Genomic DNA, 17,149 nt, shown 5'->3' with positions numbered 1-17,149 from the left:
ACTGAACCTGCAACCTAGGCATGTGGCCTGACTGGGAGTCAAACCCATGGACTGTTGGTTTATAGGAAGGCACTCCATCCAACTGAGCCACACCAGCCAGGGCTGATATAATTCATTTTTAATGTGAGCCAAAATTTGACTGTGCCACTACTACTAAATCTTGAATTATTTCTAAAAATAGGAACGAACTGCTATAAACCAAGCACTGCCTGAACTGAGGGTTGGAAGTTTTCACTTATATTCCTGGTTCTGTACAGGTTGAAAAAGAGATATGGCTACTTTTCACTAATATTTTCCAGGCCAGTTTGTTTGAATAACACTGTTCAGATTATAAAATAGAATATTTGTGAAGTACTGAAAAGTATTTTTAAAAATACCTATAATCACCCTATTATCTAGATACTTTAAAAGGTTCTTTTATATTTAGAATATTTATAATGCTTCAGTCTGTATGTATTGATCTATATATTTTTTCTTTTGGACTTATAGTGTAGTTACTATTTTGCATGTTGCTTTTTCCCAATTAATAGTATATCATGAACATTCCTCCCATGTTATCAAATAGTTTTCTAAAATGTCATATTAAAATTTGGCATATATCTTTATAGCTTTTTCATTATATAAACATACTGTGTACCACTTGTCCTAACTGGTATGGCTCACTTAGTTTGATGTCCTTCTGCAAAGCGAAGCGTCGCTGGTTTGATTCCCAGTCAGGGTACGTGCCAGGGTTGTGGGGTCAGTCCCCAGTTGAGGTGTGTATGAGAGGCAATAATAGATTGATGTTTCTCTCTCACATTAATGTTTCTCTCCCTCTCTTTTCCCTTCCTTTTCCCTCTCTCTAAGAGTAAATAAAAATCTTTAAAATATTGTGTGTCTCTTTTTGAAAGAGTAGACTAATACAAAAATGTAAAGTGAAACTGGAAGTCTCCATTCAATAGTTTGGTATCAACCTTTTCTATTTCTATCCCATAAAGGTGATCTAAATGTTAATAGTTTGGTATATACTCTTTTAGACTTTTTTCTATGCATTTGTAAATATAATTATTTTTAACAACAAATCATAGAGCTGTGGCTTTGTTTTTTCACCTGTCATGGCTATCCTTCAATCAATACATATAGACCCAACTCATTCTTTTTAATGGCTGCTTATATTCCATTATGCAGACTCCATTAGATATATATAACCATTATTTCCCTTCCTTTGATGTTTTGATTATTCCAGTTTTTTTCTATAATAAATCTGCAGTGAATGTTTTTACATATATTTGCAGACATTTCTGATTATTTATAACAGACTAAATATATAGAAGTCTGCATTTTTAAAAACATTTTTACTTGTTTATTGGGGAATAGATCTTTTCTGCTTGAAACACTGCATTGCTTGATTTATATTGAGTCTTTAAGTTAACAAAACATACTGTCTCTGAAGTAGCCAATGGTGGTTTTAATGAATAAGCCATGGGTTCTCTGTTTTTCTCTTTGTCAAAAGCTAAACAAAATAAAAAACAAACCCAAAACAGATAAGGGAAATTACTTCTTGACATGTAATTGAGAATTTAAATTTGTGAAGTCTTAAGAAATTTAATTTCTTAAAAGTTACTTATGGGTTTTTAAAAAACTTACCACTATAGTCTTTAAAGACATGTAGAAAAAAAGGGAGGGGAGATAGCATTTGAACATCAAGTATGTGCCATATTGTTATAAGGATTGGAGGGACAGAGATGAACAAGATATTGTGGCTACCTGTAGGAAGCTTACAACTTAATTTAGTTGAGACCAACAAACAATAAACAGACAAATTGAATTCAAGAACACAGCATAAAACTCTTCATAATTGCCAAACAGATGTGAAATTAAGAGTGATGGACTGCATGGGAGACTTATTGGAGGACACATTTTTTTCAAAGGTTTTATTTATTTTTCGATAGAGAGGAAGTGAGGGAGAAAGAGAGGAAAGAAACATAGATCGTTTGCCTCTCACACACCCTAACCGGAATTGAACCGGCAACTTTTTGGTTTGCGGGATGACGCCCAGTCCACTGAGCCACACCAGTCAGGTCTGGAGGACACACTTTTGAGACACATCTTAATGTAGTGGACATATCTTAAAGAGGAGGCAAAGTGGAAAAAGGGAAATGTCAAAAGCAAACTGCCCCAAGGCAGATGTGTTAAATAAGGGACTAACATAGCTTACAGCTCCAAGGAAAGGAACAATTTCAGTATGAAAAATATTGTAGTCAGTAGCCCTTCTCTTCCATATGACTTCTCAAAAAAAATAAATTATACAGGATTATATTGCTTACTCAGTTGTATAGAAGAGTTTTTCAGGAAGTTATTTCCTTTTCTTTTATTGATTGATTTTTAGCGAGAGAGGGAGAGAGGTAGAAACATCAATTTGTTATTCCACTTATTTATGCATCCATTGGTTGATTCTTATATGTGACATGACTGGGGATTGAACCCACGACCTTGGCATATTGGGGTGATGCTTTAATTAACTGAGTGACCCAGCCAGGGTAGGAACTTATATCTGACTAGAATATACTTGATATTGGCTCTGAGAACAGATGTTGAGAAAATACGAACTTCTTAGAAAGCAGCTGTCAAATAATTGAGGTGCTCTTGTGAAGCATTTAAAATGTAGAGTGCCCTGGCTGGTATGGCTCAGTGGACTGTGTGCTGGCCTGTGAACTGAAAGGTCGCTGTTTAAACTCCCATGAGGGCACATGCCTGGTTGCAAGCCAGGTCCTGAGTTGGGGGCGTGCAGAGATACCAATCCAGGTATCTCTTGCACATGGATGTTTCTCTCTTTCTCTTTTTTTTTCCCTTCCACTCTCTCAAAAAAGAAATAAATAAAATCTTTTAAAAAATAGTTTAATTGGACTATATTAAAATTAAAAAAATAAAATGTAGAGTACTATATTAGATTTTTAAAAGTTAACTTACTTGATAAATGCACTTTAGCATTAGTAAATGTTCTGCTACCAAGAAATTCAACCCCTTTTGAAGGGGCTGAATTTTAATTCTATTTTTAATATTTTTAGGACACAGAGTCTGGCATCTAATAATTCAGCCATTCTGGATGGACTAAAAAGAAGACAGAATTTCCTGCAGAACTTGGAAGGCACAAAGAACAGTCAAAAACTCACATCCAGTTCCTTACTACAACTAACTCCAGTTATAAATGTTTAATTTTATATTTCTTTTGGAAACTCTTTTTCTGTGAAAATGTACAGCATCATATCGGATGTTTTAATCAACTGAGTATACAAGAATTCTCCAAAGCCAAGTGTGTATTTTATTAATCTCATTGCACATTTTATTATAGTTACTGGCTTTTTTCCTTTTTTGACATTTTTAAAGCTTTTTGAAGCTTATTCTACTCTGAATTTGTTTGTTTGCAATAAAAAAACAAAACAAAACCCATGGACTTCTTTGTCCGCTTCCAATGAAATGTAATTACCTTGAATTTTCATTGGTTTCTCAAATACATAGGATGCCAACTTACTACCCAGTAATTGCTCTGCCCACACTAATACTGGGTTCTTATGTTAAGTGGGTAAGTGGATCTCACCAGATTTCAACACAAAAATCCAGAAAATAGTGTTTTAGGGTTGCAAAGATACTTGTTTACAACTGAAGTCTTTTATTGTTATCAGAAAGAATTTACATAGATGTGTTTGGGTACTTTGCAATAAAAATTCCTTCTATCATTACTGCCAAGGATCTTCTCTGTGACCAGCTTGAACATGAACAAATGGCTCCACATTGTGACTGTCTGGCAATGTCCTGGCTACCTGTGGCAGTAAACATCTGGCTCTACTATTTCTCTGGTTCCTCTGCACATTTGAGGCTCTCTCTGTAGGATGGCAGTGGGAAGCCAGTATGTTTTCAGATGGTGTGGAGATAGAAGGAAAGCAAAATGGTTGCAAATGGCTTGTGAGTAAAAGGGAGGCTCTGAATTAGAGGTTTAGAGAAGAGAAGCCATTTGATCCATTTCCACTCATGGTAAGACTTACATAGCTTTGCCAGAATTTTTTCCGGCAGACCTTTTCAGACCAAGCAGTGGAATGATCAGTTCTCTTGGGTTTGGGGAAGGTGAAACAGTTAAGACAGGTTTTGTAGTGATGTAATGATGACTTATGGTTGAGGGATGTTTCTTTTAAGAGGTTTCTAAAGGTTGTCAAGGCCTTAGGCCTCAAAGATAATTGAGTAATTGGAGAGTGCCTTTCCAACTCTAGCCTTGGAGCAATGAAGGTCAGATGAAGCTCAGCACTGTGGAGCACTGTCGCCAAGCCTGGTGGGAATGCAGAGCAGGGGGAATCAGATATACAACTTTGTTTTGCAGAGCTTGACCACTCAGTATTGACTGTTGGTTTTAGTGGCCCTGGCCATCCTATCCAAGAAGATTAGCAATCTCCACAAGGAAACCCTAGACAAAGTACCAAGAAGGGTAATCTGGGTAGAAAAACATTGTGGGGTAGAGGCATTGTTTAGGGGGTCTTGTAGCTCAGAATTGGCATCAGTGGATGGAAGTTAGGAGATTTAGCTCAATCAGAAGAATGTCCCATTAGTCAAAACTTCCTGTAGATGAATTAAACAGTTTTGTAAATGAATGAATGTCCCATTATTTAGGGCACTCAAGTAGAGTCTTGGTGATCCATGGACTGACATTGCAGAGGTATTTCCAGTACTTAGTTTAGCAGGATGGCTGAACTAGATGATTTTGAAGATTCTTTTCAATGGTAAGTTTTGGTGCTTCAGTGAGGGTATATGTCAAATATATCTCAATTAAAAAGAAAAAGGAAAAAGATTCAGTGAAATACTGAACTCACCTAAGATTCTTGAGTGTTGCTTTCAGTTCTCCATTCCTGCACCTACCCCTGCCAACCTTTGGAAAAAGGAGCACCAACAACTCTGTCCTATCTTTGATTTTTGGATCTGAACAAGCTCCTTAGTAGAATGAGAAATCCAGTTTTTTTTGTGGCTTTAGCCACATCTAGGGATCAATGAAAGCCATCTAATTTTGCCACTGGATGCATTATGACATTCTAAATGTATTAAATGGGACCTGTTATGAAACCAATAAACTTCCCTTCATTAAATAAAACATATGACCACAGATATTAAAGATGGGTGTATGTGTTATTAAATTGTTTTTTGGGAGACTATTCTCTAAAATAGATGACTTGCATTTTCCTCCAATATTAATTTTTATATGTGGAAATTTAGTTCTTGATTTCTCTTCCCCATTATTGTCTATCCTCTAATGAGAAAACTGGTCTCTTGAAGCAGCATGATGACCTGAGCTTAGGAGAAAGACAAGTTTGAATCTCAATTCTGATACTTGGTAACTGTGTGATGGAAAAAGTCACCAGATTTCTCTGATTCAGTCTTCTCGTTTGTAAAAGAGAGTAATGATATTTATGTTACAGATTGTTGTAAGATTTGAAGATAATCTATTGAAAGTGCTCAATGCAGCAGCCACCTAATATTGTTATAAATATATGTGTGTATAATTCTATATATTCACAAAACTTGTGTGATAGGTAAATACGTGGACTACTATACAGGTCCCCTGTTTCTGCCAGGTTGTCTGGAGTTCCTCCATTTAGAGATTCCATGTAGTTAAAGGTAACAGAAGGTATTGTCAGTCAAAATCTAGATAGGAAACATAACCAATTACACATGTTCAGATCAGTTAGCCACTGTGGATGATGCTGTGGTTGTGTCAATGGACCCTCTCTGTGAACTGCCCAAAGGCAAGCAGCTTGCAAGGCTACCCCACTGACTTGGACGAACCACACCCTGGTATACGAGAGGTTGAAGACATCAAGAGAGCAACCAAATCAATGCGAAGCATCTCAAAGATCACTGTTCTGCCCTGCAACAGGCAGGCTCATATTCCTCTGTTTCCTGTTTGTTGGAATACGTGAGAATTTTATAGCTGCAGGGGTATCGAAAGAATCATACTTTGTGGCTCCACTCAAAGGTAGACTTGAAACAAAGGCTCTTTATGGATCCAACCTCAAAGGAAAAACTGAAAGGGAAAGTTCTTATCCCTTAAAATATCTTCCATCATGAGGCATTGCTGTGATCTCATATTGGTGCTGACATCAGATCCAGTGACAAGATTGAAGCTAATAGTCTTCAGGTTAAGAAGCGGTTCAAGACATTAATGGTAAGGTTGCAAGGCCCAGGCCATGGGGGGAAGCTAACCTTCTGCTTAACTGTAATAGGGGTCCAGCTATTGATTGACTCAATGGTCAGCAGTGGGTTGGGTCATTTGTTTTTGTAGCATTAGATGGTGAATTTGAATCTCCAGGCAAGGAGCTACCTAGTGGACCAGATTAGATTTGTTGCAAGTGCAGCACAAATGACAATTTACTACACAATCAAAATGTTCTTGGAGCAATGCATGGATGGATCACTAGCTCTCTCCCCAGTGCTCAACGAAATTGAGATCTTTGGGGAGAAAACCAACATTGGAAGGAAGACCCTCGCCCAGTACTTCGACTGAGATGGGGCAATGTGTCACCCCGTTACAGTGAAATAACTCTGCGAACGTTCCCAAACCTGGCAACTGTAGCAAATTATCCGGCAAGAAGATCCAATCTAACCTACTCAGGCTTCAAGGCCCCAGACATCATACTAGGAGCAACTGTCACCCTGCCACTGATCCAGATGGCTGCAGGCAGGAAGATATCAAGAAGATCAAAAGCATTAGATATGGGTGCACACACTCTCCGTATTCTTGGCTGCTACGGAGTAACGGGATACGAATAATAATTGAACTTACCTATAAAAAAGAAAATCTAGATATGCCTGGGGAAGTTATGCTTTTGGCTAACAAGTTTTCATTTACTATTTTATGCTATCAATAAAATAAAATATACAAAGCAGGGACTTATTGTAGACGTTCACACAATGTGAGATCCTGTTTGCCCTCTTAATCTTGGAACTCTCACTCCTAGGAATCTTCAGAGAGTAGCTGGCCTCTGTAAGCTATTTTTTAAATTTATTTTTCAATTAGAGTTTACATTCACTATTATTTTGTATTAGTTTCAGGTGTACAGCATAGTGGTTAGACAGTCATCTACTTTACAAAGTGTTCCCCTTGATACTTCCAGCAGCCACCTGGCACCATACATAGTTATTACAGTACTATTGATAATTCCCTATGCTGTCTATTTCACATCCCCATGACTATTTTGTAACTACCAATTTGTAGTGTTAAGTTATTTTCAATATTTCAACAATCCTAGTAGAAATGGTACATTTCCTTTGCCTAACTCTTTGCTAATTAAAATGTTTGTCAGTGGCTCGATACCAGCTTAGTAACACAACAATATCACATGCTGGTTGACATTGTAAAATACAGCATTTGTATCTTATTTATAGATTAGAAGGATGATTATGAATCAGTTATTACTAAATGAAGTTTAGCATACAAAATTTCAAAATTTCAGGTCCGTGAGATAAGAACAATGGAAAGAGCTGCGGTAGTGAAAACGTTGGGAACCACTACTTTTTGAAGAGTCATCCTCAGAAGGTTTTTGGGAAGTAGGGAAGATAGACTAGTGACTAAAGGGAGTGGAGAAGAGAGGCATGAGATTCATGAAACCACAATTGGGGTATCAAAAAGAAACTAATGACCATTTTGTTGGTCTCTACAAATCCTCCTATTTGAAACCTTAGAAGCTTGTTCCCTCTTTAAGCAGTACCAATTTCCATTTCTTGGGTAATGGTGCCCTCTTCTGGGGTAAATGATGTGACTGTGCCCACCACCTGATTCAAAATATGTGTAAAGTACCGTATTTTGCTGTGTATGATGCACACTTTTGCCTAAATTTTTGAGGGAAAAATAAAGATGTGTGTTATACATGGGTAGTACCTGAAATGCCTTGTATCTGTTTTTGAGTTTTGTAATTGTTACATAAAATTTCTTGTACCATAATGTTAAAAATGCTAAAATTCCTTTATAATACAAAAAATATATAAATATAAATAAATAAAAATTGAATTAAAACATTAAAATGAGAGATTTTTTCCTGAAAGTTTGGGCCAAAAACGTGGGTGCACATTATACATGGAAGCACATTATACATAGCAAAATATGGTAACTGTCTAAAGAAACAGAACTTCCTCCAAATAGAAAACTCTTTTCAACTAGCTTGAATTAGTAGCTAGATACATACATAAGTATACATGTGCTAAATATGTTGAAAGTAGTCTCCAAAGCTTTCTTATCAGTACAGAGGTTGGTTATTTATTTTTCACACTTATCAGGGCATGAATTCATATGGAATGGGTTCCAGCAGTTCAGATTCCTTTCTATTCGTTCTCACAAAGTGTGCTGCTTTGGGTGGAGCAGGCTGACTCTTCAGTTGACCCTAGGTACCTTTCTCTTTGGCTTCCTTCCTTCTCCGGTCATTTTTCTTCACATGTTTGAGGAATTATCTCGGCTTTTAGACTACTTAATATGCTCAATATGTACATTAATTCTTCTGGGAAGATTCTTGCCTTGTTGCATGCTGGGTGACATTGTAGACTCTTCCAGTTTTGCCATGGCAACAATTGTGGGGCATTCCTTTTTGAACAGTGCTCATCCCCTTGATGCTACAATATCACCTTTCATGTAGATTCACAGTGTATGTGGCCAAAGGAGTACCTCCATATTTCTAAAAGTCTTAGAGGACATATAGTGGGTGCCTCTCCTCTTTCCCTTTGAGTTTGTGATTTTGATAAATCACTGGAAGATGGCAGTTACAGTCAAAAAGCTCTAATGCTACCCTGGCTGTTGTGGCTCAGTGGATTGAGCACTGGCCTGTGAACTGAAGAGTCACTGGTTCAATTCCCGGTCAGGGAACATGTCTGGGTCATGACCTTTGACATAAAAATGAATGCCAGAAATAGTCTTGGAGAGCTAAAAAGTTTTCTGTATTTGCTCTTCAACCACAACATATTAACACCTGTTCCTTTTGATCCAATCTTGTATGTGTGACATTCTTAACCATATCCACTCTGTGTTCCTCTGTGTAGGGCTATGAACTTTACCATGTGTAGGGCTGTGAACTTCACCATGGTAGAATTGGGGGTGGGTGTGAAGGAGTGGGACAAAAGGACTTAGAAAAAAAGCAGATTTAGAAATGCATAGCTATTCTCATAATCTAGGCCCACAGGGGTGTCCAGCCAGTGGCCCGCAGGCCGCATTTAGCCCAGGATGGCTGTGAGTGTGGCCTGACACAAAATCGTAAATTTACTTAAAACATTGAGGTTTTCTTTGTGATTGCATGTCACAATGTATTTAATGTGTGGCTCAGGACAACTCTTCTTCCAGTGCAGTGCAAAGACGCCAAAAGGATGGACACCCCTGACGGAGAGATGCGTTATTCCACAATCAGTTGAACACTCCTTTGGTTCACAGTACTGAATCCATAAGGGAAGAGCCCTTGACTTTATTTCTGGCCATTTATAATCATGCAGAAGGCCCATGACAATCAGTACAACACAATGTGTACACATTTGTGGTTTCAGCTACTCAGGACCAACCCCTAAACTCCATGACATGTAGCAATTTGTAATTTTGTTAAGACAGAAGCTTGATGTTCAGGTTACAAGGCTGGACATGCTCAAGTGGTTTGTGCTGCACCTGCATCTGCATTTGGTTTCTTGTTCTCCATTCAAGTGTAGCTGGCTTGAAAAGATAAAAGAAATGGCTCTGAAAAGAAAGCCAACCAGCTAGCATAGGTGATGTAAGAAAAGGTGTATGCTAAGGAATGAACCCTTTGTATTGTCAAAAGTTTTCCAGTTTTGTATAAGATTGTATGTAATTCAGGGATAGTTAATCCTCACCAGTAAAATAAAATCCTTTTTTTCACTGCAAATACATAATGTGCTTAAGATATTTAGGCTTGTTTTTTCTCCAAGTTTCTCCAGATTTTTCCTACTTATTACTTCCTCTATATTGTATGAGAGCAATCTTCCCCAAAATGCTTTGCTAAGAAACCCAAAGGTTGGTGCGGCAGACAACTCACTGATCTCGGGTCCAGACGAGTTCTCTAGTCTTGACGGCCACTAACTGTATCCCTTCAGATGAGTAAATCCCTTTCTGGGGGGGTTAAATTCCTCAGTTTTAAGTGGGGAATGTGGAAGGACCTGTAATGAACCAAGAACCAATTTCATGACAAAAAAACCTAACACTTGAGGGACCATTGTCCAGCCCTGGCCTTCGCTTCAGGGCCACCTAGCCCCTTTTAACCAACGTAGGACCCCAGGCCTCGCGCGAAGCCGTTGGACTCTTACGCTTCACCCTCAAAAGGCGGGGCGGAGGCTTGCAGCTTCCGGCGCCGAATGGCGGGCGGCACGCGACGCTACCCATTGGCCCAGCAGTGGGCTTTTCACGTGCCAGCCCACCAGCGCGGGGATCCCTCTTCGCAGCCGTTGAGGAGCTTTCTAGTCCCCGCACTTAATGTTGGGAAGCCCCGAAGCGTCTCCGCGGTGCCGAGGAGAAATATTCGAGGGTGGGCGACTGGGGAAGAGAGGAACCCCTCTTCCCCACAACCATTTTATGCTAATCACTTCTCGTGTCCTTTATGGAGATTGGCCAGGTTTTTACTTCTAGAAGCCAATCACTTTAGAACAAGGGTAGGCCAATCAAGCTCTCTGACACTCATTGGTTGGAGATTGTGACTCAAAGAAAGAATTTAAATCGACAGCATCCGGGATTACTTCCTCCCTGCCCCCGCCTTGCGGTGCGTGTCCCGGAAGTGACGCATGGCTTTGACCGGGCGGCCGCCCTGCCCCCGCTTCCTTTCACGCTGTCGCTAGCTGTAGGTGGTTGTGGCCACCGTGCCCAGAGGGAGGCGGCGGCTACCGATGATGCCTGGAAAACTCCTCTGGGGGGACATTATGGAGCTGGAGGCACCCTTGGAGGAGACCGAAAGCCAAAAGGAGAGGCAAAAGGTGCGCTGAGGATGGGCCGCGCCTCCTTTTGGGCTGCGCCGGCTAGGGTGGGGAGGGGAGTTGTCCCTGATAGCCTGTCACTACCGGGCCACAGCATCCGAGGGCCTTCCCTTGCGCAATCCTCGTTCCAGGACCGTTCCTACCTCCACGCCCGCAGACTGAAGAAGGGCGGCACTGCGCTTTGGTTTTCAGCTCTTTATCCGTCGGTGCCTACGAGATGGGCAGAGTCAAGCTTCCATCGACACGTAATCTGTTCTTTCTTCCTTAAGTAGTGAGGCCTGTCATTTGATTCTTGTTGGCCGTCTTAGGAAATGTTTAAGAAAACTGATTGCTTTGAATGTGTTACTTCATCACCCTGACCTGTGTGCGAGAATCTTGGGGAATGCGAACTTAGGTTTACAAACCTCTGTAACTAGTCTCTAGAGGCTTAAGCAAGAGTATCACAGGCAATATTGCCAGGATTTGGCTGTGATGGAGATCGTGGGGGTTGTATTAATAGATTTTATGTTAGTATTTTGATTCAGTTCACAAGTATTTATTGAGTCTACTTTGTGCCAGACTCCGTGCCAGATTCCGTGCATCAAGGAATTTAAATCCTTGCTCTTAAGGAACCTGTAGAGTTGTAGAGTCTTCCCCCTTTATCCAGCCCCTCCAAAGAATGACTCCTGGATAAAAAAAGCTGAGAAGGGTAATGAGGCGTTATTTGAGGGCTGACATTTGACAAAAGAATGGAAATATTCTGTATAGCCCTAGAGAGCAAAACCTTATCACAAGGTAAACTTGCCAGTCCAGCCAAGCAGTTTCTTAAAATCTATTTTTTAAGGTTTTATTTATGTATTTTTTGAGAAAGGAAGGGAGAGAGAAGTTGATGTGCAATAGATACATCAATAGGTTGCCTCTCACATGCCTCCCAACTGGAGACCTGGCCCCCAACCCAGGCATGTGCCCTGACTGGGGATCGAACTGACGATTTACTTGTTTGCAGGCAGGTGCTCAATCCACTGAGCCACAACAAGCCAGGGCTATTTTTTTTTAAATAAATTTTTATTTATTGATTTGCAAGAGAAAGAGAAACATCAGTTTGTTATTCCACTTAGTTGTGTATTCATTGGTTGATACGTGTATATGGCTTGACCTGGGATCCAATCAGCAACCTTGTCTTATCAGGACCACACTCTAAGCAATTAAGCTCTCCTGTCAGGCCAGTTGTTTTTGGTTTTTGTTTTTGGTACTAAAATATACAAAACATAACATTTACTATTTTAACTATTTTTAACTACAGTTTTGCCCCGACTGGGTGGTTCATTTGGTTGGAGCATTGTCTAGTACACCAAAGGTTTGCGGTTTCATTCTAGGTTGGCACAGACCTAGACTGACATTTGATCCCCGTGGCAGCATGTACTTGAGGCAACTGATCCTTGTTTCTGTCTCTCCTCCCCGTCCCCCGCCCCCGCTTCCTCTCTTTCTCAAATGAATACACATGTCCTCAGGTAAGGATTCAAACTCTATAGTTTGGCAGCATTAAGTACATGCATATTGCTCAGCAGTCATCACCACCGTTTATCTTCAGGATTTTTTTATCCTCTCAAACTGAAACTCTGTGCCCATTAGACACCAACTTCCCTTTGCCTCCGCAGCCCCTGGCAACCACCATTCTACTTTCTGTCTCTATGAATTTGATTATTCTAGATACCTCATGTAAGTGGAATCATCTAGCAGTTGTTTTAATTTTCTCTTCTCCTGAAATAGTTGTTTCTCTTTTTGCATTTCAAATCCTATCCATCTGTTAAGGTTTAGTGTATGTTCTAACCACTTCAGTGTGTACATGTAATCTCTTTCGCTTTTGAAGTCTTGTTCCAGTGGTATCTTTATCATTCAATTGACATTTATTAAGCACCTCCTTGTATAGATAGCTCATTCTTCCTGTGTCTGTCTTTCCCAGATATTTCCCAAAGATTCTTGAGGGAAATGACCATACATTTCTCCATTATTACAATTCACTATATTCTTGTAAACTGATGGCTTTCAGGTTGTACATTCTCTAGAAGTACTTGTTGCAAAACTGTACAGTTTAAAATGGTTAAAATGGTAAATTCTTTGTTGTGTATATTTTAGTACAATTAAACTGCTTGGCTGGAATGGCAGTTTTACCTTCGTTATAAGGTGGGAAGGTGATAAGATTCTGCTCCCTGGGGCTATACGATTTGGTAACAGATTATAGAGTACTCAGAAAAAATTGAAGATAACTTTGGTTTTGGGTATGTTGAGCTATGGAGCTGGGCCTTAGCTTCCCAGAATTTGAGTACAAGTAAAGAAGGTAGCCTGGCAGTGTATGTTGAAGCCATGAAAATGGTATGAAAGTACCCATAGAGAACAGACTTAAGGAACATCCACAGAAAGAGGAGGGAGAGGAACCACTGAAGGTAGAGGTAAGAGGATAAGGAGGGAATAGAGTGTTGTGGAGGCCAAGGAAGTGGAGAGTGTCAACCACTGTGGATTAGATGTGGAAAAATGTATTTTATCACTTTGTGATACTGCTGGACTTGGACCTAGAGGTCTCACTTTATCTTGCTTCATTTCCCTGAAGTACTTGGGCCAGGAGCAATTCAAACTCCAAAGCTGGCTCTGTAAATAACCTTATATTTCTATAGAAGCTATTGATTTGGGAAGATATGGGCTAGTTCAGTTAACTAAAGATCAAATGCTATAACATATAAATGTATACCTTCAGTTAATTTCAAGCTTTATGTTTACAAAGCATTTTCACACGTTAACTCAGTTTTCACTGAAACTCCTGTTTTATGGATGAGAAAATTGTATGTGAAAATATTCTGTAAAAATTGTGTAAATCGTGGTGAAATTTTTGGTGGTAGTAGCTTTTACTAACACTAATTAGTACTAATTTATTTTGAACATTTGAGCAAGCAATTCTGAAATGCTAACTTTTCAAATCTTTTCTTGTTGTCTGTAGATAGTAAAACACTGGCCACTAGTCTGGTGTTTTAAAACTAAATTTGCAGAATAGTCCTTTGAAAAAGAAGAGTTATCTAAAATTTGTGAAACTTTTAAAAACCCTCCAGGATTTCTAAAATACTTGTTCTTCCACGGGAGTATAATAGTTGGAGTTTTACATGAATTATATCATTTTATTTGGTTTATTTTTTCATTAACCTGTTATTTATCAGTGTTCAGAGAGGAAGCATGATGTAAAAAGATCATGGCTTTCAAGTCAGATGGGTCTTGATTTCTGGCACTTCCACTTGCAGGAAATTTAACATGTGAGTCTTTGGCAGGTTACTTCTAAGAATTTCTGTTTCCTCCTCTTTAAAATGGCAAAGGTGATACAGGTTCGCTATCCCTTATCCAAAATCCCTGGGGCTAGATGTGTTTTGGAATTCAGAATTCTTGGGATTTTTAGAAGGTTAACAGGCCAGTAGGGTTTTGGGGCCCCCAACCTATAATCAAACGCCTTACTATTAAATATAAATATTTATACTAAGTATAATAAGTAAGGATTATAGATAATCTCATATTAGTTCAAGTCAAATTTTGCCACCAAATGAGTTCAGGTCAGGTAAGGTTTTGTCTCCAAATAAGTTACAAAAAAACTTTCGGTTTTCAGAGCTTTATGGATATCGGAATTTCGGATAAGGGATTATGGACCTGTACTTCCCCTATAGGGTTGTTATGAAGATTTAAACAAGATAAGCCGAAAACACATTACACAATGCTGGGTAGGTACTCAATAAATATTAATACTTTTTTCTCTTGGAGATAGTTGAAGTTTTTGTTTGTTTTTTAATTTATAAATCTTGGGTTCTCATTCTTTTTCTGAAAAGCATTATTTTAATTTCCTTTAAATCTAATGATGGGATTAGAGAGGGGGTAGAAGCAAAGTCTTGAGAATGTAAGAGATGAGAGAGAAAGCAATAAATGAGGCTAAGGCTTGACATTAGAAACCAGTTTTGATTTCTATTTGATTTTTCAAGAGAACCGTAGATTGAGCTTTGCTGTTTGGGGAGTCATGCTCTAAATTCTCTTAGAGGAGAGCCGTGACTCTCTTGTCATTGCTGCTTTGGTTTTTCCACAGAGTGATAGAAGGAAGTCAAGGCACCATTATGACTCAGATGAGAAATCAGAAACGAGAGAAAACGGTGTTGCAGATGACCTGGATGCTCCCAAGTCCAAAAAAGCTAAAATGAAAGAGAAGCTAAATGGAGACGCTGAAGAAGGATATAATAGACTTTCAAATGAATTTTCTAAATCTCATAAGTCAAGAAGAAAAGACCTGTCAAATGGAGATATTGATGAATATGAAAAAAAGTCAAAGCGAGTGTCTTCCTTAGATAGTTCTTCTCATAAATCAAATGATAATAAACTAGAGGAGGTATGGCTACTTTTTGTTTTGCATTTGACATTATCCTTGAAATACAGGTTAATTTGATTGTTTAGACTATTTAGAATTGATTTTATAATATTTCCTCCTTAGTATCCTGTATTCTTATTTGGAACCTGGAGTCTCTACAGCTGAAAACTGAGCCTTTTTTCCTTTGTCCCTTGTTTTTTTTAAGGTATTGCCTTTTCTTGGGGGTGGCGGTAGGGGATGGTCAGATTTAAACCTTTCTTATACATTTGAGTTCTTAAACATTTTTTCCAAATTGCTTATTGGTGGTCACCTACTTGCACTTATGGTTTTTTTGGTCCCTTCCAGTACTCATGAACTGACTTCTGACTTCCTTAAACAAGGTATATATGACTTTGTGATATGTCATGACTTTGTGTATTTTGCCTTCTGCTTTTTTTGCTTTTATAACAATAGAAACTTTAAATGATCTTTGTCTCTGTAATAATCTTAAGGTTGCATTTTAAAAACCAGAATGAAACAAAAATGATCTGAAGAAATCTGTTCTCCTGGGTATTTTGGGGGAATTGTAGAAAACTTGTTTAGTATAGAATCTTTGTTGCTTTTGCCCAGTTCCTATTAGAGTAGATATTTTCTTGCACAGAATTTATTCAATTTGTTTTTGCAGAGTTCATAGATTTTTCTAGGTATTACAAATTCTTAGTAAATAATTTACGTCCTCAGGAAGAAACAACTTTGATATTCTTAATAATTCTTGGTAATTAATAATTTATATTTTTAATATCTGCTAGTTGTTGATAATTTAAATACATTCAAGCTTAATTTAATGTGTAATCTTTGGGGAGCTTTGGGAAAAGATGTTGAATCCTTGCCTTACAGTATGGTGTTTTTATATTTGTGAATTTACTATTGGTCAGGAAGCAATTATGTTGAAGAGTTGATCTAAATAAGGCCCTACAAATCTGTATTGCTGGTAGAGAACTCTAAAAGTTGCTTTGCTCTTTTGGGATTTTGCCTGATACAATGTTCTGTATTATAATAGGCTTACCTGTTTATAATTTTATTTAGATCATGTTAGGATTCAGGAATTCTACTTCTAGAAATTTCTCTTTCTAAGGAGATAAAAATGAGGCGTGCAGAAATGTATGAATAAGTTCTTTTATCACAGTGACATTGTTGATAATGGCCAAAAATGGAAACATCCTGTCTGGTGGTAGGCATTTGGCTTAATAAAATGTGTTGTATCAATGCAGTAGCATACATCTATCCTAAAGGTCATAGAAGAATGTTAGAAAGGCATTCAGTGTCTCTTACTAAATGAAAAAAGCAGACTACAAAACAGTAGATACAGTATTATTTTTACTTTAAAAATGTGTATGTGCATAAAGTGAGGGTTGGGAGAGTGTTTCAAATGTGGCTTTAGCTGATCAGATGTAGATAATTTTTTTTCTTTCCTTTTGTTTATATATGGTTTCTAAAATTTCTACAGTGAAAATGTATTACTTTTGTAATATTCTTTTAGTCTTAAAAAGATGACAGCACTGGGGTTTGCTTAATGGCTTACAATTTGATTTTGCTATTAATGTCTTTTATCTGAGTCCCTATTTGAAAATTGCTATTGTGTGTGGTTCTGGAACTACTTTCTTTAAACACACCAATAATGAAGTTTGTGGGTAGATATATTGCCTTTGTTTTATATACACATTGGCTGGTACACAGAATTTTTAATAACTGTTAAATGATAATGTTATGCCAACCTGTATATGTGTTAAAAAAATTTTCAAGCTTATGGGAGCTTTTCTTTGTATTTGTGACCTA

At 38.2% G+C, this 17,149-nt stretch overlaps 2 protein-coding genes and 1 pseudogene across 6 annotated transcripts in view; all 3 read left to right on the top strand.

Moving 5' to 3' along the window:
* The window catches only part of STOX1 (storkhead box 1), a 56,546-nt gene extending 53,351 nt beyond the window's left edge, over positions 1 to 3,195 (top strand). For 2 of the 3 annotated variants that reach the window (XM_054572432.1, XM_054572431.1), the window contains one exon: positions 3,048 to 3,111. In XM_054572432.1, the coding sequence (XP_054428407.1) occupies positions 3,048 to 3,094 (47 nt within the window). In that variant the 3' untranslated portion in view covers positions 3,095 to 3,111. Of the gene's footprint in view, positions 1 to 3,047 lie in introns of all 3 variants that reach the window. The other variant, XM_054572430.1, reaches the window with a different exon arrangement.
* Positions 3,196 to 5,720: 2,525 nt separating this feature from the next.
* LOC129069727 (endogenous Bornavirus-like nucleoprotein 1) lies at positions 5,721 to 6,789 on the top strand (annotated as a pseudogene).
* Positions 6,790 to 10,793: 4,004 nt separating this feature from the next.
* The window catches only part of DDX50 (DExD-box helicase 50), a 32,907-nt gene continuing 26,551 nt past the window's right edge, over positions 10,794 to 17,149 (top strand). The window contains exons 1-3 of one of the 3 annotated variants that reach the window (XM_054572689.1): positions 10,794 to 10,968; positions 14,649 to 14,702; positions 15,059 to 15,355. In XM_054572689.1, the coding sequence (XP_054428664.1) occupies positions 10,882 to 10,968; positions 14,649 to 14,702; positions 15,059 to 15,355 (438 nt within the window). In that variant the 5' untranslated portion in view covers positions 10,794 to 10,881. Of the gene's footprint in view, positions 10,969 to 14,590; positions 14,703 to 15,058; positions 15,356 to 17,149 lie in introns of all 3 variants that reach the window. The other 2 variants (XM_054572691.1, XM_054572690.1) reach the window with 2 other exon arrangements.

Source organism: Pteronotus mesoamericanus, unplaced genomic scaffold, assembly GCF_021234165.1.
Source record: "Pteronotus mesoamericanus isolate MK-2021 breed Mesoamerican mustached bat unplaced genomic scaffold, CSHL_Meso_final contig_24, whole genome shotgun sequence".
In the NCBI taxonomy this organism is placed as follows: domain Eukaryota; kingdom Metazoa; phylum Chordata; class Mammalia; order Chiroptera; family Mormoopidae; genus Pteronotus; species Pteronotus mesoamericanus.
This window is presented reverse-complemented; position numbering and strand designations above follow the sequence as displayed.